Below are 26185 nucleotides of genomic sequence, written 5' to 3' on the forward strand. Positions count from 1 at the left end.
AGGCCTGGTTCATTGTAGACAGTGACTTCAACCAGGCCAACCTCAAGAGATACCACCAACACATCTCCTGTCCCACTGGATGCCCAAACATCCTGGACCATTACTACATAACAATCAAAGACACCCACCACTCCATTCCTGCCCATGTTTTGGTAAATCAGACCATAAGGCTGTACTCCTTCTCCCGGTTTACAAGCAGAAACTGAAGCATGAGGATCCATTACAGAAAGTCCTACAGTGCTGGTCTGAGGGAATGGACAAGCTCCTACGTGACTGCTTGGAGTCCATATCAAGAACTCAGCAACCAATCTAAATGAGTATGCCATTACCGGCACAGACCCCCTCAGTAAGTGCATGGAGGACTGCATGCTAAAGAAGTTAATCCGTGTGTTCCCCGACTGGAATATGGATGAAACGGAAGATCCACTCCCTATTGAAGTCTAGCTCCGAGGCGTCCAAGTTGGGTGACCCTGACCTATACATGAAAGCTATCAGGGACACCAAGAGACAATACCTGACTAGAGTCTCAGACTAACCACACGTCAACTGTGGCAAGGCTTACACAATATAACAAGGGGGTCAAAATCATGGAAAGATCAAGCAGAAACATTTGAATTTTAATATTTGGAGTTGTTGCTAGAATGAAAACCAATGTAAATCAGCAGATGATTGCTCAATGGAATTTGCATCAAATAATGGTGCAGGCTTCAGAATTTTTGATAAGCTCGCACTTGCAAAGGATAACAAGCAGGAGTCTGCACTACCAAGCACTGGAATGGTCACATCTGGAGGTAAGAAAGGTATGGGTAAGGGTTTCAGCAACTGAGCGGAGCTCTGGGTGCTGTGACGTGGTGGTTCCAGCTGGTCTCAGTGATGGAGATGGACTTGGAAACTGGGGTCAAGTAGGAAGTCAAGGTTGCAAAGTCTGAAATATACCTGATAAGTTACCCAAGACTGGGATGGAGTTAGCAGGGAAGGAGATTTGACATTAGAGTTTGTAGAGGGAAGCAAAGATAATGGTTTGGCCTTCCCAATATTTAACCAGAGGAAATTTCAGCTCATCAGGTACTGAACACTGAATAACTGGTAGACTGGTCAACAGATGTTAGACAGAGCAAGTTGGGTCTGAATGGGATTAGGAAGAGACAGAACACATTGATGTTAGATCTAAAGGTTCCAACAGGAAGGGATCTAGCAACTAGCAGTGAGTGGTGTTCAGTACATCTGCAATTATCGCCTAGCACTTTAAATAAAGAGTCACTGTTTTTAATTCAGGAAGGTTTGAATGTTGTCAGACATTGCTAGAAGCAAAAACAAAAAATGTTGGAGAAACTCCGCAGGTTACATACCATTTGTGGATTTGGAAAAAGAGTTAGTGTTTCGAGCCAGCTATGACTCTTTTACTGAAACTGGCTGCAACTTGCTTTGAGGAATGAAAGGAACCAAACTCCGATTCAGAGAGAAGTTCAGAGAGATTTAGTAACTTAGCTAAAAAGGCTCTCACTTGAGAGAAATGAAGACATCAAGTGGTCGATGGCCTCAACCTTGATCCATTCAGGAGGAAGAGAGGACAATTGTGAAGGACTCGCAGTCTGCATAGCCAACACATCATTTCTGTACATAACCAGAACATTGCAGAGGGACAGAAATAGGTTGCTGCAGAGAAATATACTTTAGAACAAAGAGGTCATAAACCACTACTGGATTTAAATAGAAGCATTGTACCTGTTCTTAAACTGGTGCACAAATTGCAAAAACTATCTGCAACATAATTCATCAAGATTTTAAATTGAACACAACTCAGTATATGTTACAATCATGCTGAAATTATTTTTATTATCCAATGGTTATTATATGTTCGGTGTTAATAGATTCAAGTCCACGTGGGGACTTATTTCTCCATGGCTCTGGCATTCTAAGAGTTAACTGGTTCAATTAAATGTATTTGGGTTGATTTAATGTGGAACAATTCAAGCAAACTAAATACGGCTTTGTGCCTTCACCCAAGGCATCATATTCATCATTACCACATTAAATAGAGTCAACACATTCAGCAGCTTCTCCTGCAGACTGGGTAAGTTAATCAACAGCAGAAATATGAAGAGTAATTCCTCTAACACTGACCTGAATGGGAAAACACTTGCCCAGGAACTTGAAAAGACTGACGATTTTCTTTGAAGTCACTCTTTCTCCTGGATTAACTTTACTTAAAGGGATGGACCAATAACACTCCATGCAATCTCATCTCTTTTTTCAATTGCGCACAAGTGAAACCCTGGCTACTTTATGCCCCCCCCTTGGGATAAAAGGGCCCACTTGCCTGCCAACCCCCCCCACTTCACAACATCCCCCCGCACCCTCCACCATCACCATCACCATCTCCTGATACAACTTTACCAGCAGCAAAGGCTGTGTTAGGAGGAGGAGCCAGCTTGCTTGTAGATATAGCGAACCTCTTATGTGGCCAATTAATGGCAACTTCAGGGATTTTACCCATCACCATGCCCATCAGTGCCATCCCAAAGCCCCCCACCCACCCGCACCCACTTTTCTCCTACCTTGCCATTCCTGTCCATTGCAGACCCCCACCTCCCATCTCGAGGGACTGCCAGCCTAGCTCTAGTGAAATTACCCCCCGACCCTCACCCACCCCGAGCTTTGTCCAGGCTTGGTCATTGCTTGCTTCCATCGGACATTCCCCACAGGCCCTGTAGTGACCATCACTTCCTGAGGCGCTGTTGGGATCAGAAAGCTGGTCTAGGTGGGGGCAGTTTGCTCTAGGTGGGGGCACAGGACTTCCCTGAATCAAATGAATGATTCAAACAAACAGAACCCCTATCCTGATTTGAACAAGGGGAGGTGGAAACTCCGCACCTTATTTCTATCATAAATTAAGACACCGTTCCTAAAACCCAGAAGAAATGGCCTTTGCGACAAGTGTTGGAGAAAAGTTTTTTTTTGCTTTGTTCAAGGGTATGTGGGCACTGCTGGGTAAGCCAGCGTTTATCGACCATCCCTAGCAAAGGAGTTGGTGAGCTGCCTTCCTGAATCCCGATGTTTGGGATGCGGGTATACCCACCCGGTTGTTAGGAAGCGACCTCCAAGATTTTGACTCAGTGCCTATCAGCAATGGCACATAGAATCCCTACACTGTGGAAACAGGCCCCTCGGCCCAACAAGTCTACACTGACCCTCAGGGCATCCCACCCAGACCCATCCCCCATAACTCACCTAACCTAAACTACCCTGAATACTATGGGCAATTTAGCACGGCCAATCCACCTAGCCTGCACATCTTTGGACTGTGAGAGGAAACCGGAGACCCGGTGGAAACCCACGCAGACATGGGGGGAACGTGCAAACTCCACACAGACAATCGCCTGAGGGTGGAATTGAACCCATGTCCCTGGCGCTGTGAGGCAGCAGTGCTAATGGTGTTTGACTTCCAGCGGAACTTGCAGGTAATGCATTCACTGCCATTGTCCTTCTAGGTGGTACAGGCTTTGGGAGGTGGGATCAGAGGAATAGATTCAGTTGATAGCTCATAGGTTAACTTGCGGTGTACCTCGTACCTGAGTGTGTGCTGTACAGGCATAACGTTTCAGATGGCCAAAATCACATGTGGTATCCTCCAAGCAGAAACTGGCTTTGTGTCCCTCAGCCACCTTTCTTCCAGTAACTGCATCCAGTAGGTCATAGTGACTAAACTCATCCATACTGTGATAGTGCCTGGCAATGAAAGACATGGACTACTTAAGAGATTGATTTGGAAACAAAAACATTATAGCTTGGTTGAATTGTCCAAATCCTGGGGCTTTCGGACCAGGGGCAAGTGTACATCACACTAACACGTTGTATAATCACTTCTGGTTCTCTGTGTGGCTGTTTGACAGATAATTGGGATGGGAGTTAACTCCAATGGAATGTGGAGTGAATTTGAAGAAGCTTAAACCAGGGGCTCTCAATTGAAATAGGCGGGCAGCCCAAATCTGCCCTTAATTTGGCACTAATTAGCTTAAGAAGGAAGACCCACACCATGTCTGCAGTTCCGATATATATTGCTGTTCCAAGGTAGAACCGAAGACATTGTTCAAAGCAGCATCTAACCGTATTACACATGGCCTCGGCATGTTTGTGTTACCACTGGGTGCCAGGATGCAAAATAATCCATCATTTTAACGAGTGGAACAATTTAACCTCAAAATATCCACAACCTCTGTCTGCAGGACTGAAACTCGAGTATTAACTTGCTGCTTACAACCTGGGACATGACCACCACTGCAAAATGTTAGGCTTGTTTAATTTACCACTAACGAGGAGGATGGGGAGAATTTGATGAGTAACTGTTGCTGGATTCAGACCCGACTCACATTCATTTCAATTCTGTTTTCAGATAACTCTTAAGGTACTTTAGTTAAGAGTCATTTCCAAATGACAGTCAATTTGAAATACCTTTAGTTATCCACATAGTACCATTGTAACACCATTAAAATCACTATCTCTTCTACTACTGGTGTCATCTGTCCAATCAATAACCTTGGTCTAGCCAGAATTTTATGTTTCTGTATATGTGATAAACCACATAGGGAGTTATAAAGTAGATCAACAAAATGCATAGATTGCTTTACGGCACATTAGCTTGGATCATTTCACACAATATAAATAAATGCTTTACATTACACCCTCAACAACAACAGTAATTAGTGGTTTGAATATTCCAAAGCGCAGTGAAGCATAATTTCACAAAACAAAATCAATGCCGAGATAAAGGGGGAGATGTTGGAAGGAATATCAAAAGTTTTATCAAAGAAATGGATTTAGTGGAGCGTCTTAATCTTGAAAAGGTGCTGGTGAGCTACCTCCTTGAGCTGTGGTGTAAATACACTCACAGCACTGTTCGATAGGGTGTTCCTTGACTTTGACCCGGCAACAGAGAAGGAATGGAGATGTAGTTCCAAGTAAAGACAGTGTGAGGCTCAGAGGGGAACTTGCAGGTGGTGGCATCTGCTGCCCATGCCCTTTTTGATGTAGATCTCATGGGCTTGGAAGGTGCCATCAAAGGAGCCTTGGCGAGTTACTGCAGTGCATCTTGCAGATGATGCAGATGTAGGTGCAGCTACTTGTGCGTTAGTGCGTTAAGCAGCCACATTGTCTTCAATGGTGTCAAGTTTTGAGTGCTGCTGGCTCTGAACTCATCAGGCAAGTGCAGAGTATTCCATCACACTCCTGACTTGTGCCTTATGGATTGTAGACAGGAGTTAGGGAGTTAGGAGGTGAATGACTCACCACAGAATTCTGGCCTGCCCTTGTAGCTATGGTTTTGATATGGTTCGTCCAATTCAGGTTCTGGTCAATGGTAATCACCAGTATGTTGATAGTAGGGGGATTCTGTGATTAAAATGCCATTGAATGACCAGCAGAGATATCTAAAGCATCTGGCACGCATGCTACATTCCATCACTTAGGAAGCCAAACCTGGTTGTGGTCCAGGTCTTGCTGCCCATAGACACAGAACTGCTCCAGTATCTGACGAGTTGCAATGTGACATATTTCTGGGATTCTAACATGGATTTAATGTGGATGAGGTCAATTATTATAATATTCACTACTGATGCAGATACAGTGGAAAATTAAAGGCATTTTGGGGAGGCGATGGCCAAGTGGTATGATCGCGAGACTATCAAACGAGAAACTCAGCTAATGTTCTGGGAATCCGATTTCAAATCCTGCTATGGCAAACGGTGGAATTTGAACTCAATTTTTAAAAAAAAACCTGGAATTAAGAATCTACAATGAAATTTTCAGGAAAAGCCCATCTCGTTCATTAACGTCCTTTAGTAATAGAGATCTGCCATCCTCACCTGGTCTGGCCTTCATGTGACTCCAGACCCATAGCAATGTGGTTGACTCTCAAATGCCCTCTGAAATGGCCTAGAAAGCCACTTCGTTCAAGTTGCAGCTAAGGATGGGCAATAAATGTGGGCCAGCCAGTGATGTAAATGTCCCACAAGTGGGACATATTTTAGGGGAAGGCAGTGGCCAAGTGGTATTATCGCTGGACTGTTAATCCAGAGACCCAGAGAATGGTCTGGGAACCCGGGTTCGAATCCCACCGCAGCAAATAGTGGAATTTGAATTCAATAAATGTCTGGGATTAAGAATCTAATGATGACCGTGAATCCATTGCCAATTGTCGGGAAAAACGCATCTGGTTCATTAATGTCCTTGAGGGAAGGAAACTGCCATCCTTACCTGGTCTGGCCTACATGTGACTTCAAACCCACAGCAATGTGGTTGCCTCTTAACCGCCCTCTGGGCAATTAGGAATGGGCAATAAATGCTGCCTAGCCAGTGACACCCTCATCCCATGAATGAATAAAAAAATGTGTCCTCCAGCCTCCCTCACATTGAAAACTACAAACAATAAACATTGACGCATGTTCTTAAAGAAAATACCCAAATCCAAAAGCCAATAAAAGATATCCACATATAGTGACGCTAACACTCCCAGGTTGAACAAAATTGATTGAGTAATTCCCATCAACCACATTGTACTTGACTGGGATTGATTTATTATAAATTACTATCTTCCATTCATTGGATTTTGTTGGAGAAATAAGCCTGCTTTTAATGGGGAACTTTGGTCAAGACTTTCTTTTGTGGTAAGTGAATATAAACAGACTCCGTTTGCTTCGTAAATGGAATCTGTTGTGATAAATTTGTTGTGGGCCCCAATTCACGTTCTACTATTGGCTGGCAAGGCAGTGTTACTCAATGGAAATTCAAAGAGATGGCACTTAAGAAACACAAAGTGATGAAGTTATAGAAGCCCTATGGTGTGGAAGCAGGCTATTTGGCCCATTGAGGTCACATCAGCTTTCCAAAGAGCATCCCACACAGACTCACTCCCTGCGCTCCCCCCCAACCCCCCATAAACCTGCATATCCCATGGCTAACTCACCCAGCCTGCACACTATGGACAATTTAGCATGGCCAATCCACCTAACCTGCACATCTCTGGACTGTGAGAGGAAACCAGAGCACCTGGAGGAAACCCAGGCAGACACAAGGAGAATGTGTAAACTCCACACAGACAGTCGCCCGATGGTGAGCATTGAATCCTGGTCCCTGGTGCTGTGAGGCACTGCTAACCACTGAGCCACTGTGCCACCCTAAGTTGAGTGGTAATTCCACAGATAAGAGCATTGAGACAGACCAGGACAAAATATGATGTTATTTGGTGTTCAATACAGTAGAGAAAAATTCCAACAAGAGACTACTTTGTGAATACACCCTTTTCTTATTGTCCCTTAAGTTGTTGGACGAATGGAGATGACTGGTAAACAAATGGCAATGTCAATGTGAGGAAAACTTGCTTCATACTCTGGCTGATTGCAGATAGCTAGAGGTGTGGAATGTAGCAAAAAGTACTGTGCTTGTCGCAAGATATATAATACTTGAGCAAGGGGAGGAGAGTGGGAAGAGGGGGTGATATCTTTTAGCTTAATCAAAAGACTGGAGCTGCTAATAATCTACTCCACTTGCACCCTGGATTATAACAAACACATGGAGGATGCAGATCGAAATGTTTAGCTTGGAAAACATTGTTATTTGGCACGCACAGTACTGAAATCCTGAAAGGAACTTTTCTTCCACTTCAGCAACACTATGACTCATGAAGGAGTTGATCGTGCACAAGATGTTTTCCTCAAGGAGCCTGACTCAGTACCAGTTCCATATAGAGCTGGCAAGCGAACTGAAGCCTGGCTGCCAACACTATTCCACCTCCTGATGATCTCATGATGATCTGTTGACGAAAGTTAGCAAGTTACATGGTTTTTGAGGAGAGCATTTCCGACTGCTGTTGAGAGAAAGGAAGACATTTAAGGGAGAAAGCAGTAGCGTAGCAGCAACGACATTGGATTAACATTCTATGACCACCCAACTAATGTTACACAGAATCCCTACAGTGTGGAAACAGGCCCTTTGGCCCAACAAGTCCACACCGACCCTTGGAGCAGCCCACCCAGACCCATCCCCTTATAACCCACCTAATCTACACCTCCCTGAACACTACGGGCAATTTAGCATGGCCAATCCACCTACCCCTAAACATCGTTGGACTGTGGGAGGAAACCAGAGCACCTGGTGGAAACGCACGCAGACATGGAGAGAACATGCAAACTCCACACAGTCAGTCGCCCGAGGGTGGAATTGAACCTGGGTCCCTGGAGCTGTGAGGCAGCAGTGCTAACCACTGAGCCACTGTGCTGCCCCAATAAGAACTCATGCGGGAGACATGTTCTCAGGACATTGGGTTCAAATCCCACCAGGGCAGAAGATGAAATTTCATAGAATCCCTACAGTATGGAAGCAGGCCATTCGGCCCATCGAGTCCACACCGACCCTCCGATCAGCATCCCACCCAGACCCAGCCCCCTGCCCTATCCATGTAACCCTCCATTTCCCATAGCTATCCCACATTGTCTGCACATATCTGGACACTTTGGGCGATTTAGCATGGCCAATCCACCTGACATGCCCATCTTTGGACTGTGGGAGGAAATAAATGCAGACCCGGGGAGAATGTGTAAACTGCACGAAGCCAGTGGCCCAAGGCTAGAACCAAACCAGAGTCCCTAGCGCTGTGAGGCAGTAGTCCTAGCCGATCAGCCACTGTGTTGCGCCAAATTTGAATTCGATAAAAAATCTAGTCTAATGGTGCATTGTTGTAAAAATTCATTTGGTTCACTGAAGTCCTTTAGGGAAGGGAATCTACTGTCTGTACTTGTAACTCCAGACCCACAGTGATATGGCTGACTCTAACCTTACTCTGGGCAACTAGGGATGGACAATAAAAGCCCGGAATCTCAAGAACATTTTTTCAAAATTTCAAGGGGCCTGGATGTTGCAGAGAGTGTGAGATACTGTTTCTGTGCCAGATGAAGCAATGGCAGACCAATTTCAGGTGATCAATGAAAGAGGTAGCGGCAACTGGAGGAAAAACTGATTTTCAAACACTCAACTAGTCGTTAGGGCTTAAAATACAGTGCTTCAGAGTGTGGTGAAGGCAGCTTCAATTGAGGCCAAAGAGAATTAAATAATTGGAGAGAAGCAGGGTTACAGAGGAAGAGGGAGGAGAGTAGGACTAAGAGAACTGTGCTTGCATAGAACCAGCAGGAATATGACAGCCCAAATGGCCTTTATGTATGCTGTAATCATGCCATGACTTTTCAGGTAACACAGCCATGTACTGGGCCAGAAGCTCTGCACCATTTGACATTGCTTCTCACATCACATGTACAATATTGTGGGCTGCAGTTAAAGCTGGTTCTTTTCCATTTGCCCACTCAATATCATCGCCTTTCAACTCCCTCCCCACCGCACAGTTTCAACCTCCCGCTGGGGCACTATCCCAACAGTGCTGCTGATCATTTTGCACCTCGGTCAAGATGTAAGCATTCGAAAGGGGATCTCAACAGATATTCCGTTACAGAGAACCGTATCGGAGCCCAACGAGTGACACCCAAGTATTTCAAACAATAGTAAATCAAAAGCGTAAACCTCAGCTGATATTACCACCCTGGAGTCAACAAATTACAGCTTATTCTACCTTAACAGGCAGCTGGTCCATAACCGTGCATTTTGCCTAACCTGATCCCGACTCCTCCAAATCCCAGCCAACATTTATCCCTTAATCACAGAATCCCCTACAGTACAGATGGGGACCATCCAGAAGCAGCATCACCCCTTATCTCTGCAAACCTACACTTCCCACAGCTCACCCACCTAAGCCTATACACCCCTCAACACTATGGGCAATGTAGCATAGGCAATCCACCTAACCTGCACGTCTTTGGACTGTGGGAGGAAACCAGAGCTCCCAGAGGAAACCCACACAGACACAGGGAGAACATACAAATTCCATGCAGTCAATCGTCCGAGGGTGGAACTGAACCCAGGTCCCTAGCACTGTGAGGCAGCATTGCTAACTACTGAGCCACCGTGCCACACAACAATAAGGCACTGGGATATGAACTCAGAAACTCCTGCTTGCCAGGTAGGTATTCTAACCAACTAATGATATCAGAAGTGATGCTATTCACTGACGACTGCAATATATTCACTACAATTTGCAACTCCTCAGATAAAGAAGCAGTTTGTGCCTTTATGCAGCAAAACGAGGACAGTATTCAGACTTTGGCTGATTACAAGCAAGTAACATTCACAGTGCACAAGTGCCAAGAACATAATAATGTCTAACAAGAGAATTTCTAACTATTTCCCTTTGGCACTTAACAGCATTACCACATTTGAATCTCCCACAATCGATGTCCTGAGAATTGGCATTGACCAGAAGCTAAGATGGATCATCTATGTAAATGCTGTGGCTACATGGACATGTCAGAGATTAGGAATTCTGTGGTGATTAACTCATTTGCTGGCTTCCCAAAGCCAGTCCACCATCAATAAGGCACAAATCAGGAGTGTGACAGAATAGTCTCCAGTTGCTCGGATGAGTGCAGCTCCAACAACACACGAGGACTTCAAAACCATCCGGAACAAAGCAGCACCCTTGATTGGCACCACATCCACCATCTTCAACAGCAACTCCTTTTAGTGCACAATAAGAAAGTTGCCATGATTTGACTTGCTCCTTCATAAAACTTCACTCTAATTGTATCTAACCAAGTCATCTGGCTAAAAAAAAATGTGAAGGCATCAGGTTAACACATTAGAATTATTTGTGGGATGTTGCATTCAGGTGTAGGTGCATTTCTTATGAAATTATGTGCCTTTATTCATAGGGCAGGACAATTGCTCAGTGGTTAGCTCTACTGCCTCACAGCACCAGAGACCCAGGTTCGATTCCACCCTCAGGTGACTGTCTGTGTGGAGTTTGCACATTCTCTCTGTGTCTGTGTGGGTTTCCTCCAGGTGCTCTGGTTTCCTGCCACAGTCCAAAGATGTACAGGTTAGGTGGATTGGCCATGCTAAATTGCCCAGTGTCAAGGGCAGTGCAGGCTAGGTGGGTTAAGTGAAATCCAGGGTTACAGGGATAGGATAGGTCTGGGTGAGATGCTCTTCAGAGGGTTAGTTTGGAGTCAATGGGCCAAATGGCCTGCTTCTACACTGTAGGGATTCTATGAATTACTTCCAATGCACTCCGTGGCCCTGAATAATTATCTCAATGGATATTAAGAATTTTAATAATTGGTGGAAATATTTAAGAAGTAATGTTTTCCATCTCTTCCCATGTTCTCTTCATCTCTCTTTCGTTATTCAGCTTTCGCTATTAAATTTTACATTGAATCCTGTAGTTTAACTTTTGTTTCATATTTAATTTTTGTGTGTCAGTTATGGCTCAATTGGTACTACTCTTGCAATCAAGTCAGAGGTTTCTGGTTTGACGACATGCTCCACGAACATAAACCTGGACTGACATCCCCAGTGCAGTACTGTGAGAGTGCTACACTGCCTTCTCAGGTGGATGTGAAAGATCACATAGCACTATTATGAACGAAGACACGATGGAATACTCCCTGGTATCTTGGCCAACTTTTATCTCTTTTATCAAACATTATAAGAGACAGATTACCTGGTCATGACCACACTGTTGTCTTTCGGAGTTTACTCTGTGTAAATTGCCTGCCTAATTTCCTACATTATAGAGTCAAAGAGTCATACAGCATGGAAACGGACCCTTCAGTTCAACCAGTCCATGCCAAACATAATCCCAAACTAAACTAGCCCCATCTGTCTGCTCCTGGCCCATATCCTTCCAAACCTTTCCCATCCATGTACTTATCCAAATGTCTTTTAAATGTTGTAATTGTACCCACAAACACCTTTACCTCTGGAAGTTCATTGCATATGCGATCCACTCTCTGTGTAAAAAATTTGTCCCTCGTCTTTTTTAAATCTTTCTCTCTCAGCCTAAAAATGTACCCCCTAGTCTTGAAAACCCCATTCCTATAGAAAAAACAATTACCATTAATTCTACCTACACCCCCTCATTATTTTATAAACTTTTTTAAGGTCTTTCCAGTGAAAAATGTCCCAGCCTATCCAGCCTTTCTTTATAACTCAAGTCTTCCATACCTGGCAACATCCTGGTAAATCTCTTCTGAATCCTCTCCAGCTTAATAATATCCTTCCTGTAACTGTGCAACCAGAACTGGAGACAGTATTCCAGAAGAGGCCTCACCAGTGTTGTGTACAACCTCAACACAGCTTTCCAACTCTGTAACATTTCAAAAAGCTGGTGTGGTCTGAAAAAGTACTAGAAAAATACAAGCATTTTGCTGTTCCTTGCTTTACATTCTGCAATCTCATTGAGCATCAGTTATGTTTTACCTCCCTGCTTTACAATTATCTTGACATTTTGTAAATGATTTTCCAACTCACTTCAACAATGTAAGACAAGGAGGTAGTATGTCTGTCTCCGAAGCTGACAGTGTACAAATCAGATCTGTGTGACCTGTCACAAGTTCTGAGGAAGGGTCATTCAACCTGAAACATTAACTCTGATCTCTCTCCACAGATGTTGCCAAACCTGCTAAGCTTTTCCAGCAATTTCTGTTTTTGTTTCTGATTTCCAGCATCCGCAGTTCTTTCGGTTTTTACTTAGATCTGCGAGACCCATGGCTCTTCAGAGAGGGCAAGAGAAAGAGAAAGAGAGAGAAAAAAAAAGAGAGAGAAAGAGATAGAGAGAGGTGAACAAATTCAGTTTTATATTTGAAGTCTGTTGTATTTGTAGTGATATCTTTGGAATCTCCAACAAAACTAGAGGGCACAGGTTTAAGGTGAGAGGGGAAAGATTTAAAAGGGACCTGAGGGGCAACTTATTCACACAGAAGGCAATATGTCTATGGAAAGAGCTGCCAGAAGAAGTGGTACAGGCAAGTACAATTAGAACATTTAAAAGACATTCGGACGGGTACATGGATAGGAAAGGGTTAGAGGGATATGGGGCAAATGCAGGCAAATGGAACTAGTTCAGTTTAGGAAACCTATTCAGCATGAACAAGTTGGGCCAAAGGGTCTCTTTCTGTGCTGTACGACTCTACGACAGTCAAGCCCAAATGATAGCCATTGTTGGCCAGTTCTATATCGATCAAAGCTTAGATAATGCATTTGTCAAGATTCAAAAGTTAGTTACATGGGTAACTGAGTCAAAAAATAAATAAACAGTTATATCTTTTCTTTCTTCCTGCAAGGACTAGGAAATCAACTGTAAATTGTAGAAGCAACTATCCAAGGGTTTCAAACTGCTCCAGGATAAACCCATTTTCAACAATGGTTCAGGTGAAACATCCTCACCCTTGGATCATGAGGTCATGGTAAATAGCTCATTTCAGGGCATGAGCAATTAGTCCAAGGCTGACACACCAGTGCAGTGACATGGGAGCACCACAGTCTCAAACAACATCACAAAACAAAAACCGAAAAAACTGCAGATGCCTTCAATCAGAAACAAAAACAGAAGTTTGCTGGAAAAACTCAGCAGGTCTGGCAGCATCTGTGGAGAAAAAATCAGAGTTAACGTTTCGGGTCCGGTGACCCTTCTTCAGAACCCTGTGACCCGAATCATTAACTTTGATTTCTCTCCACAGATGTTGCCAGACATGCTGAGCTTTTCCAGCAATTCTTGTTTTTGTAGGAAAGTGGAGATCAGGACTATCAGATCAGTCAAGATCTCACTGAAAGGCAGAACAGACTCGATGGGCCAAATGGCCTACTTCTGCTACTACAAATTATGGTCTAAATCAAGCAACCATGGGATTGAATGGAGCGTCGGTGCAGACTATACCCAATATTATTTCAACAAGGACATGATTGTTAAGGTAAAATAGTCATCTAAAAGAACAGCATTCAGAAAAGGGTCCAAACCCCATCACTATTTCTGGCACTTGATGTATCAGGTCAATATATGTTCTAGTCTCCTATTTTGACATCTGAATTGTTGTGTTACAGACCCCATTTCATTCTCTCCCTTTCAACATCTAACAATTCAGGAATTTCTATGGCTATTTTGTTGGCTGACAGCAGAAGGCAAAAGCATTGCAGTGGACTTGCACAAACTTGAAGATCATTTATCCACTCTGGTACAGTCAGGCCTTTGTAGTCACAAACTTCGGACTTGTTTGTTAGGAATATTTCACATAGTTTACAAGCTTGCTGTTGTGCAATTATGGCCAGTCGGCAAGTTGCCAGCAAAAAGGAAAAAGCTCATTTATATGATTAAGGGCTGAAAGACGCTATTTCTTCGGAAACTAAAAAAAGGAACAGGACGTAACATTGAAAAATGTGTGTCACAGATTTAGCCCATTGAGCTTTTTACCAACAGAATAACACCTAACAAGCCTAATCCCACTTTAGATCACTTGGTGCTTAGCCAATGTTCCCTCTTATTTCTATCTGCAGACCCTTTAATATTGTTTGGGAGCTTTTGTGGTAAATATGCACATGTTAAAGGAGCCACTCACTCAGCCTGTTTGTCTCCTGCGTGTTGAGCTCTGGCCTGTTGCATGGCCAAGAATCAGTGTAGCTTGGAATAAACACTCTAGGATACAGCAAGTCAAATGCATAAGGTTTAGAGGGATATGGGCCAAATGCTGGCAAATGGACAAGATTAATTTAGGATATCTGGTTGGCATGGACGAGTTGGATCGAAGGGTCTATTTCTGTGCTGTACAACTCTATGACTCTATTCACGTAATTTTTAAAATCAGTGTTTCTGCCTCTTTCACCCTTTCAAGTAGTAAACTCCAAATCCACACCCTACCTCCACAGCAGTGAACAAAGTTGCTCTTCAACAGTTTTGTAGTCCGTCTGCCAATTATGTTAAATCTGTACCCCATCCCGGTTATTGATTTCCCTGTTAACATAAACAGATCCTTCATGTCCATTTGATCCACGCCCCTCAATATTATGCACCTCAACTATGTCTCAGCCTCCAAGGAAAACAACACAAGTTAATCTGATCTTTCCTTGCATCTTAAATTCTCCAGTCTTGCCAACATCCTCGTAAATCCCCTTCTGCACTCTCTTGATTGCGATCACATCCTTCCTTCAATACAGCGAACAAACCAATACACAGAACATGGTCTTAATGTTGATTTATACAGTCCTAGTCTAATCCTCACAATCTTATTCTATCAAATTCAGTCAGTGAAAGTGCCTTCAGGACCATTTCTTACAACCTACTATGTACAGTTCTGGGTGCCACATTACAGGAAGGGTATATGTTAGAAACTGTGCAAAAGCGATTTATAAGCAAGCCTCCAGGGATGAGGAACTTCAGTTGTAAACATAGATTCAAGAAATTCAGACTGTTCTCAGAGAAGAGATCTGATAGAGGTTTTCAAAATCATGAATGGCTGCATAAGAGTAAATAAGGAGAAACTGTTCCTGTTCATAAAAGGAACAAGAACAAGAGGTCTGGATTGATTTGGGATGTCTGGTCAGCATGGACGGGTTGTACTGCAGGGTCTATTTCCATCCTGTGCAGCTTTATGACTCTATGAGTGACTTGCTGATAAGCTAACAGAGGTCACGGTGAGGTTTAAAGATAACCAAATATATGCCGAATATGTATTCATAGCAAAAGATGGGAGTAACAGAACATCCCTACATCAAAAGAAAAAAAATGTGGTTGTGTAAATTGTTACTTAAATCTAACAAACTCTATTTTTAAGGTGAGAGGAAAAATAGTTTTAAAAGACAGGAGGGTTTTGTTTTTTTTAAGCAGAGAGTTATGCATATGTGGAATAAACTGCCAGAGGAAGTTGTGGACATGGGGAGGTGATGGCCTGGTGGTATTATTGCTGGACTTCGAATCTGCCACGGCAGATGGTGGAATTTGAATTCAATAAAAATATCTGAAATTAAGAATCTAATGATGACTGTGAATCCATTGTTGATAGTCAGGGGGTGAAAAATACCATCTGATTCACTCATGTCCTTTAGGGAAGGAAACTGCCATCCTTACCTGGTCTGGGCCTACATGTAACTCCTGACCCACAGCAATGTGGTTGTCTCTTAACTCCTCTCTCGGCAATTAGGGGTGGGCAGTAATTGCTGCCTGGCCAGTGACACCCTCATCCCGTGAATGAATTTAAAAAGAAAAATTTAGATAAGTATACGAATAAGGAATGTTTGGGGGGGGGATGTGGGACTAGTTCAGTTTGGGATGATGTTTGGCATGGAATGGTTGCACCTAAGGGTCCATTTCCATGTTGTATGACTCTATAAGAGGGCATAGATTTAAAGTGGTCTGCAAAAGAAGCAAGGGCGAACTGAGGAAAAACTTTTTCACTCAGCAAGTAGTGAGGGTATAAAATGTACCACCTGCAAATGTAGCGGAGGCAGATTCAACTGAGGTCTTCAAGAGGAGATTGAATGATTAGTTGGAAAAGAAATATAACGTGCAAGGGTATAGGGGAAAAGAAGGTTGGCTCTAGGTAATGATGTTCACTTATCGAGCGAGTGCAGACACGATGGGCTGAATGGCCTCCTTAGCCACCACAACACTGTTGCGATTCTGAACCTTCAGTGATCTGCGGACGTGTACTCCCCGGTTCCTCTGTTCCTCTACACTGTTCATAATCCCTTGCCTCGTTTGGCCACCACTAATATGATACTTCACATTGAAGGATTGAATTTCATTTCCACCTTTTCTGCCCACGAGGCCTGATCTTCCTGCAATCTCCGGCTTTCTACACCACTTAATGTTACTGATAACCAGCTGCAAATTACTGAGAATGACCTCCTAAAAGCTGTTAGACAGAGGTAACCCATTGGAGATGTGATGACAAATGATGCATCCATATCAGTCATACATTTGCCTCAGGTGAAGTGAGAGATTTACCCATAAAAACCATAGAAATGATACAACACAGAAGGCAGCCATTTGGCCCATCTTCTCCGTGCTGACCCAAAGACACCCAGACGCTATTTCTAATCCTATCTTCCAGCATATGGCCCATAGCCCTGCAACTTACAGAGGTCAAGGTTCAGATCCAGATACTTTTTAAAAGAGAGCAAGCTTATCCGATCTTTTTAAAGACCTTTTTAAAAGGTCACTGGACCCGAAATGCTAACTCTGCTTTCTCTCCACAGATGCTGCCAGATCTGCTGAGTTTTTCCAGCAATTTCTGATTTTAATTTTGACTTTTTAAAAAAGAGTTTAGGGTCTCTGCCTCCATCACCAACTCAGGCAGCGAATTCCAGACCCTCAGCACCCTCTGTGTAAAAAAAAAGTTTTTCCTCACATCCCTTCTAATCTACTGCCACTTAGCTTGAATCTATGAGAGCTGGTTTTTGAACTCTCTGCCAAGGAAAACACTTTACTCTATCTCTACCCCTCACACTTTTGTACACCTCAATCATGTCATCCCTCAGTCCTCTCTGTTCCAAGGAAAACAAGCCCAACCTTTCCTCAGAGCTCCAATTCTCCAGCCCTGGCAACATTCTAGTCAATCTCCACTGCACTTTCACCACAGCAATTAAATCTTTCCTGTAATGTGTTAACCAGAATTATAGAATCGCTACAGTGTGAAAGCAGGCCACTCGGCCCATCAAGTCCACACTGATCCTCTGAAGAGCATCCCACCCAGACCCCCATCCCCACCCTATCCCTACAAGCCTGAATTTCCCACAGCTAAACCACCTAACCTACACATCTCTGGACACAATGGGCAATTTAGCATGGCTAATCCACATCTTTAGACAGTGGGAGGAAACCAGAGCACCTGGAGGAAACACATGCAGACACAGGGAGAACATGAAAACTCCACACAGACAGTCACCCAAGGATGGAGTTGAACCAGATCCCCAGCTCTGTGAGGCAGCAGTGCTAACCACTGAGCCACTGCGCCGGGCCATACGATACTCCAGTTGTGACCTCACCAGTTTCTTATAGAAATATTGATTTAAGAGATTAAAGCGGACTTTCATGGAACAGAGTTTTGTTTAATGTAATGAAGGCTGTAGAAGGAAGTTCAATATTCATTTTATTTCAACTCAACAAGGCTCCTGAGGTGATGTATATGTGCATGTTGGCACTGTGCAGGGCCCAAGGGTGGCAGTGGTGGGGGAGGGTATGGTTTGGCACTGGGGCATCAGGGTGGCTTGGGATGTGTAGTGAGTAAAGGCTAAAGGTGCTATGATTTAATAAAATATTGGTGGGCCTTTTAAACAGCACATCCTGGAACTCAGTGGCTGCTGAGTTGATTTGATTTGATTTATTGTTGTCACATGTACTTAAATACAGTGAAAAGTTTTGTCTTGCATGCAGTACAGGCAGATCATAACAAACAAGGACATACAGATCATAGGGTGCATGGAGAGAGTGAGGCATACAAGGTTATGTATGCACAGGAGGTGCACAAAAGCAAGATCAATATCAGATTTGAATTTTTTTTTCTTTATTCGTTCATGGGATGAGGGCATCGCTGGCTAGGGCAGCATTTATTGCCCATCCCTAATTGCCCAGAGAGCAGTTTAGAGTCAACCACATTGCCGTGGGTCTGGAGTCACGTGTAGGCCAGACTAGGTAAGGATGGCAGTTTCCTTCCCTAAAGGGCATTAGTGAACTAGATGGGTTTTTCCAACAATCGACAATGGATTTATGATCATCATTAGGTTCTTAATTCCTGATATTTTTATGAATTCAAATTCCACCATCTGCCGTGGCAGGGTTCAAACTCAGGTCCTCAGAACGTTATCCAGGTCTCTGGATTAACAGTCCAGCGATAATACCACTAGACCATTGCCTCCCCCATTAGAGAGGTCCATTCGGCAGTCTAATGACAGCAGGGAAGAAGCTGTTCTTGAACCTGTTGGTGCTTGTGTTTAAGCTTCTGTATCTTCTGTCTGATGGAAGAGGTTGGAAGAGAGTATTATCCCCATTTATAAACGACACCTGTGTTAAGTGAGCCTAACTCACTTACTTCCAGCATGTTTGGCAATCCCTGTTCAGAGGCAAAGGTCTCACCATTCAGGAGAGAAACTCCCAAGATGGGTGTGGCAAGTTGGCATGTTTCCCGACGTTGGGATTGGGAATCGAAGCTTGAGTCTGTGTTTCATTTTAATCCAAACACCAGCAGTGAAGGGTATGGGCAAAGCAGGACAGTTACACCCTCCCTTCATCCACAGGATCTTTCACCTCACCAATATGAAAGTTTAACTTAGCAAGGTCAAGGGGAAACAGGTTGGATCAAGTCCCATGTAACATTCACAGCATCAGGAGGTCAGTCGCTGCATCTGGATGCAATTGAGCTGCTGGCCTGAAGAAGTTACTGGCCTGTCCAGATCTGACAACCTAGAGGCAAATGCAAGGTTGGCCTGGATCTCCCCATGATGTAATCGCGTCGAACTTTAGTATTCTGGCAATTCACTGCTGAAATAATTGGTCATAAGAGGGCGAGCAGAGGCCAAGTTTCCATATGGAGCCTTTACTCCCAGGATTGTTAATGCAATCCGAAAGGCAAAAGGAACAATTGTGTGCAAATTCTCTTTTTTGAAGAAAATATACAGAAGGAATAAATGTCTGATTGGGTTCGACTAAAAGAGTGACCTCAGTCTTTTCCTCCCATCAGATCCAAATGAGGGTGTATGTTCACACAAGAACAGAGGAATCTAGAGGTTCAGGTACATAATTCTTTGAAATGTGCATCACAGTGGAGATAGGGTGGTTAAGAAGGCGTTTAGCACACTTGCCTTCATTGCTCAGACGTTTGAGTATAGGAGTTGGGACTTCATGTTGAGATTGTACAGGATGTTGGTGAGACCACTTCTGGAATACTGTACGCGCTTCTGGTCGCCCTGTTATAGGAAGGACATTATTGAACTGGAGAGCGTTCAGAAGAGATTTACCAGGATGTTGCCGGGTATGGAAGGTTTGAATTGTAAGGAGAGGCTGGATGGGCTGCAACTTTTTTCACTGGAGCGTAGGAGGTGGACAGGCGACCTTATAGAAAGAAGTTTACAATATAATAAGGGGTTTAGATAGGGTTGATGGTAGTTGTCATATCCCGAGGATGAGAGATTTCAAGACAAGGCGGCACATTTTTAAGTTGAGAGGAGAGAGATTTAACAAAGAGATGAGGGGAGAGAGATTTTAAAAAGATAGAGGGTGGTTCACGTGTGGAATGAACTTCCTGAGTGGTGGATGTGGGTGCAATTACGTTTAAAAGACATTTGGATAAGTACACAAATAGGAAAGGTTTGGAGGGATATGGGCCAGGAGCAGGCAGCTGGGACTAGTTCAGTTTGGGGTTATGTTTGCATGGACTGGTTGAACTGAACGGTCTGTGTCCATGCTGTATAACTCCATGACTCACTTATCACCCCCATAGTCATCATGGATCCTCCTCATTTTTAGTTAGTCCCAGTACATTCAGTACAACAGAGCACTGAGCATGTTGTGCAAACAAGCGGTCAAGCCAACCCAGCCCATTTTCAGCATTCGTAAATTTCTACCCCACCACACTGTTGGCCGAATAATGGCTCGCTCAACATCCAGACAATGAAAAGGAAGGTTTGCTTTGTTCTGAGGAAGGGTCGCTGTCCCGAAACGTTAACTATTTTTTCCTTCACAGATGCTGCCAGACCTGTTGAGCTTTTCCAGCAACTTTGATTTAGTTTGCTTTATACAGGCCAGGTTCTACACGATCCTTGCACATGACAAGTACAAGTTAGTGCTGTGCTGGGGAATATTGAAGCAAACCAACAGGCATCGCTGGGTGATATTATTTCATCAATGTTTAAACGACCAGCAACGGATCAAATGATTAAAGAATTAATGTTGATTCCTTTCCTTTATTCATTAACAGGATGAGGGTGTCACTGGCTGGGCAGCATTTATTGCCCAGGGTCAACCACATGCTGTGGGTCTGGAGTCACATGTAGGCCAAACCAGGTAAGAATAGCAGTTTCCTTCCTTAAAGGACATTAATGAACCAGATGGGCTTTTCCCAGCAATTGGCAATGGATTCATGGTCATCATTAGATCCTTAATTCAAGATATTTTATTGATTTCAAATTCCATCATCTGCCAAGGCAGGATTTGAACCCGGGTCCCCAGAACATTATCTGGGTCTCTGGATTAACAGTCCAATGATAATACTACTAGGCCATCACCTCCCCTTAATGTAGCTAATCTCCTAACAAGACCTGGTTTTGGTAATACCCTAAATCATTGGAAGGATGCTGAGCTATTCAATTATTTACAAAATACAAACCAAAATTTGTAGTAATTAGACCATGACGTGTTGTATGATCTTAAGATAAAAGCTTGTATTTAAACTGTAAAGGATGTTTTAGAATTAATTATCTGCCATTTTGCATTAGGTCATCCCTAAAAGTATGCAGCAGTTGAACGTTAATGTCTTTACACAAAAGATAGTTCCATTGATGATGGGAGAAAAGTGAGATTTGGACAGGTACACCATTCTGTTTACTGGCAGTTGCAACTCAACTCCCTCACAAGCAGTTCTGAGTTCTGAAGAAGTCATGTCTGGACTCAAAATGTTAACTCTGCTTCTCTCTCCACATATGCTGCCAGACCTGCTGAGTTTCTCCAATATTCTCTGTGTCTACTCCCTTACTGACAATTTCTTTGCCCTTTCTGTAACTAGTCAAGAACTCACTTGATCCATGCATGGATCAAGAATTATAGATTGTCATGCAAACACGGATGTAAATATTGATTTCAATCATAACAGTGAAACAGGCAGAACATTTTCTGTAGTTTTGTTACTGCAAGGCAATCTACCCAAAATATGGCGGCTTTGAAAGATTGACATCAATTCATTACTTGATAGAAAACCAACTAGGTACAATTTCAAGGACATCTAGGGCGTAATGTTCAACCGCTGTACATAAATGGAATCTGAAAAGGAAACCAGCAGATGATGAACCTGAAGCAAACAGAATCAGAAATAAAAATCCTCAATAATTATTAATCACTGCTTTTAAATATGAAAGACACATCAGTTGCCATTATTTATTCAATTTTGCAGTCACTATCTTAAACTTTTCACTTGACGTCTTAAATGAGCTGTAATCTTTCTAACAAAATTCTCGAGTCATTTTCATTGTACAGAAATAATTACTGGCGTGTAGGCATAATTTTATCTTAATTGAATCCCTGGGCCAATCGTACGTACATAGGTTTTGCACAAGTGAAAATTCTAATTTGCACCCAAAGGGTTGTTGAAATGCGCAAAGCTGTTCTGGAGAACTTACTGGTGGCAGCTGTGCCACTCCCAGGAGTGGCGAGGTCTGTTCGGAAGGAAGTCAGCAAGCCCCTGATTCTTTACCCGCTGGGGAAACCGCAGCAAAACTCGGATGTCGTAATCCGTGACGTCAGAAGCGTACGCGGAGCTGAAGGAGACAAAAGAAAGCTTGGTCTGAGCCAGTGAGGATACCCCAGAATGCTGCGAACAAAAGGATGTCATTCCAAACTCATGCACCCAAGCACTCTGAGATGGCAGCGATGAGGGAAGGGCCAATTCCATTAACTGCATAGAGGCCGGTATCCCATCACCAAGTCACCCTTTATTTACATATGCACAGTATACTAACTGTGGCCAGTCAGCACAGAGTCAGTCTTTCAACTAAGGAGACTCTAAATCCCCTGTTTCTGTCTGTTTATACCTGATTGGCCCATGTTAACAACCCCAATGAAGGATCTCATAGTCAATGAGATCCACCTGGTTCCAATCATAGAGTCATAGAGCCATACGGCATGGAAACAGATTCCTCGGCCCAATTCACCCATTCCAACCAACTTTCCTAATCTAAACTGGTCCAATTTGCCTGCATTTGGCCCATATTCCTCTGAACTTTTCCTTATCTATTTACCTGTCCAAATGTCTTTTAAGTGTTGCAATTGTACCCAACTCCACCAATTCTTCTGGCAGCTCATTACATAAACTGTGAGAAAAAGTGACCCTACTGATTCCTTTTAAATCTTTCCCCACTCATCTACAACCTATGCCTTCTAGTTTTGGACTCCCCTATCCTGGGGAAATGACGTTGGCTATTCATCTTATCTATGCCCCTCATGACTTTAAAAACATCTATCTGGTCCCCCCTCGGCCTCTGATGCTCCAGAAAAGAAAATCCCAGCTTATCCAGCCTCTCCTTGTAATGCAAACATTCCAGACTCAGTAACATCCTTGTAAATCATTTTTGCACCCTTTCCAGTTTAAAAACATCCTTCCCATAGCAGGGCTTTACAATTTCCTGCATTAGAACACTGACTGAATTTGGGAAGCACTTCATTGACCACTAAATGCTTTGGAACATCCTGCAAATGTGAAGATGTTATGTCAACACAACTCATTTTTTTGACATAGCACTTACCATGACCCCAGGCTGTCTCAAAGGGCTTTAACAACCCATGAAACACTTTTGAGGTGTATACAGAATCCCTACGGTGTGGAAACAGGTGATTTGGCCCATTGAGTCCACACCAATCCTCCTAAGAGTACCCCACCCAGACTCACCCTACCCTACCCGATCCCTCTACCCCTGCATCACCTATGGCAAATCCACCTTGCCTATTCATCTCTGGACACTATGGAACAATTTAACATGGCCAATCACCTAACCTGCATGTCTTTGGAGGAAACCAGAGTACCCAGAAGAAACCCTCGCACAGGCACGGGGAGAATGTGCAAACTCCACACAGACAGTAGCCCGAGGATAGAATCAAACTCGGGTCCCTGGTGCTAATCACTGAGCCACTGTGCTGCCCCAATGTAGTGCCGACAGCACAAATGCCCAGAAACTGCAATGGGGTAATGACTAGCTAATTGTGATGTTGACAGAGAGATAAATATTGGTCAGGACATCGGGGAGAACAGCCCTGCTCTTCTTGATAGGAATGTCCAAGGATTATTTACAACCACTGGAGCAGGGAGGCATGTTATCAGCTTTAACGTCAAATCTGAAAGACAGCATCGCTGACAGTGCAGCACACCCACAGTACTGCGCGACTGCTTCAACCTTGATTTTTGTGGCCAACCATGGAGGGGGAACTTGAACGCAGAAACTTGTGACACAGAGGCAAGAATGCTGCCCACTAAGCTACAGCTCAGTCCTGAAGAAAATTAAATACTTGAATTACCTAATGAATACATAATTGGCTTTGTGCAGACAAATTTTTGTGAGTAAATAGACATTAAGTAATTCGCCATGTTCCTCAAAGGGCCACAGGCAACTCTCTCCATTTGACAAACACAATTGATCATATGTAGATTAAAAGACACCACCTTACAAGTTGGTGCAAGGTTAGGAGACAATGAACTATCACAGCCGAAGAGAGATTGACATTGTTGACATTCTGTGTCATAACCTAGACATCTATCCAACTAGGTTAAACAATGTCATTGATTTAGTAATCCAGAGGATTACTAATGGCTAATGGGTATCCATGATGTGTATGGAAATGTCACATTGTTCTTTCAGCTCCAATTGAAACCTCGGTCCACATTTTATTTAAATTCAATTGATAAATCTGGAATTAAAAAAATATTGACCGTTAAATTACTGTCGATGATAATAAAAGACCTTCACTAATGTCCTTTCGGGAAGGAAATCTGCCACCCTTACCCGGCCTGGCTTACATCAGACCCCAGACCCACAAAGATGTGCTTATCCCTTAACTGGCCTTTGAAAATGCCCAGCAAGTCCCTCAGTTAGAAACGGTAACAAATACTAGTCCTGCCAGCGAGACTCACATCCCATAAAAGAACAATTAAAAGAAACAATCCCACCTTTTCAACATATTTGAAAGACTACTCAGCTAGACTGGAGATAACTCCCATAGGTCAGATCCAATATTATTTAATTGGAAAGATAAGGGGATCCATGCTTCTAAGAGAAGGTAGGCTCGTTCATGTTGATGGGACTCTAACTCCTTCCAGACTCTTGCTGCTGCCTCTCGAATGTCCCGTAGTTCAGACATTGGTTATACTCTATTCTGTCAGGTTCACTTGTAGAAACAAGGCTTCAGTAAGGGGCAGGATTCACAGCAGACCCAGAGGATTTCTGTTTCCTCCAGCTGAGAAGGGCCAGTCATGAATTCTTGCCAAATATCAAATTCAAATGTCCACTGTGACCATTCCAAATGCCAAAATGGTCGCTGACACATGCATAGATAGGGTCGGTGATGTCAGCTGATGGCAAAGTTTGGAAGACCATGTAAGTGACACCTCAAGTCTGATTTATACCACAATTTATACCAATACTCCCAGTAACAAATCTGTGTACAAGGCACTAGTGAGACCACATCTGGAGTATTGCGTACAGTTTTGGTCCCTTTACCTGAGAAGGGATGGAGTTGGATTGCAGGCAGTTCAGAAAGGGATGACTAGATTGATTCCAGAAATAGGGGGTTTGTTTTATAAAGTGAGATTGAGCAGTTTAGGTTTATTATCTCTGGAGTTTAGAAGAATGAGAGGAGATCTAATTGAGGTGTATAAAGAGGATTGACAAAGTAGACACAGAAGGCATGTTTGAATATATGGGGCAATCGAGAATGAGAGATCAGTTTTAGCAGATTTAAAACAGAGATAAGGAGAAATTACTTCTCTCAAAGGGTTATGAATCTGTGGAATTCACTGCCTCTGAGTGTGGTGGTTGCTGGGACATTGAGTACATTTAAGGAGGAGACAGACAGATTTTTAATTAGTAATGGGTCAAAAAGTAGGGAAACGGAGCGGAGGCTGAGATAAGATCAGCCATGATCATGCTGAACAGAGCCACGATGTGGAGGTGCTAGTGTTGGACTTTGGTGGGGGGAGGGGGGTGGAAACAAAGTCAGGAGTCACAGGTTATAGCCCAACAGGTTTATTTGAAATCACAAGCTTTCAAAGCACTGCTCCTTCATCAGGTGACTTTGAAAGCTTGTGATTTCAAATAAACCTGTTTGGACTATAACCTGGTGTCGTGTGACTTCTGACCTTATTAAATGGAGGAGCAGGCTTGAAGGGCTGAATGGCCTACTCCTGCTCTTAGTTCTTGTGTCCTTACGTTTATGTTCACTCCCCGCAAGGCCCAGAATGGAATACAATCTCAGATGCAATCTAGCAATGGTGCCACAATTTCCACCCGCTTGATTCTCATTCCATTCGTGCGATCAAAGGCACATTATCGACTTGAAAAACAT

The 26185-nt window shown here is 43.4% G+C and overlaps 1 protein-coding gene across 1 annotated transcript in view; it reads right to left on the minus strand.

Moving 5' to 3' along the window:
• loxl1 (lysyl oxidase-like 1) overlaps positions 1 to 26185 on the minus strand; it is a 90582-nt gene that overhangs the window by 13054 nt on the left and 51343 nt on the right. Inside the window, exons 3-4 of the mRNA XM_048617132.1 lie at positions 22255 to 22392; positions 3573 to 3729 (exon numbers count right to left, since the gene is read on the minus strand). Of these exons, the coding sequence (XP_048473089.1) occupies positions 3573 to 3729; positions 22255 to 22392 (295 nt within the window). The remainder of the gene's footprint in view (positions 1 to 3572; positions 3730 to 22254; positions 22393 to 26185) is intronic.

This window comes from Rhincodon typus, chromosome 36 (assembly GCF_021869965.1).
Source record: "Rhincodon typus isolate 14 chromosome 36, sRhiTyp1.1, whole genome shotgun sequence".
Classification (NCBI taxonomy): Eukaryota; Metazoa; Chordata; class Chondrichthyes; order Orectolobiformes; family Rhincodontidae; genus Rhincodon; species Rhincodon typus.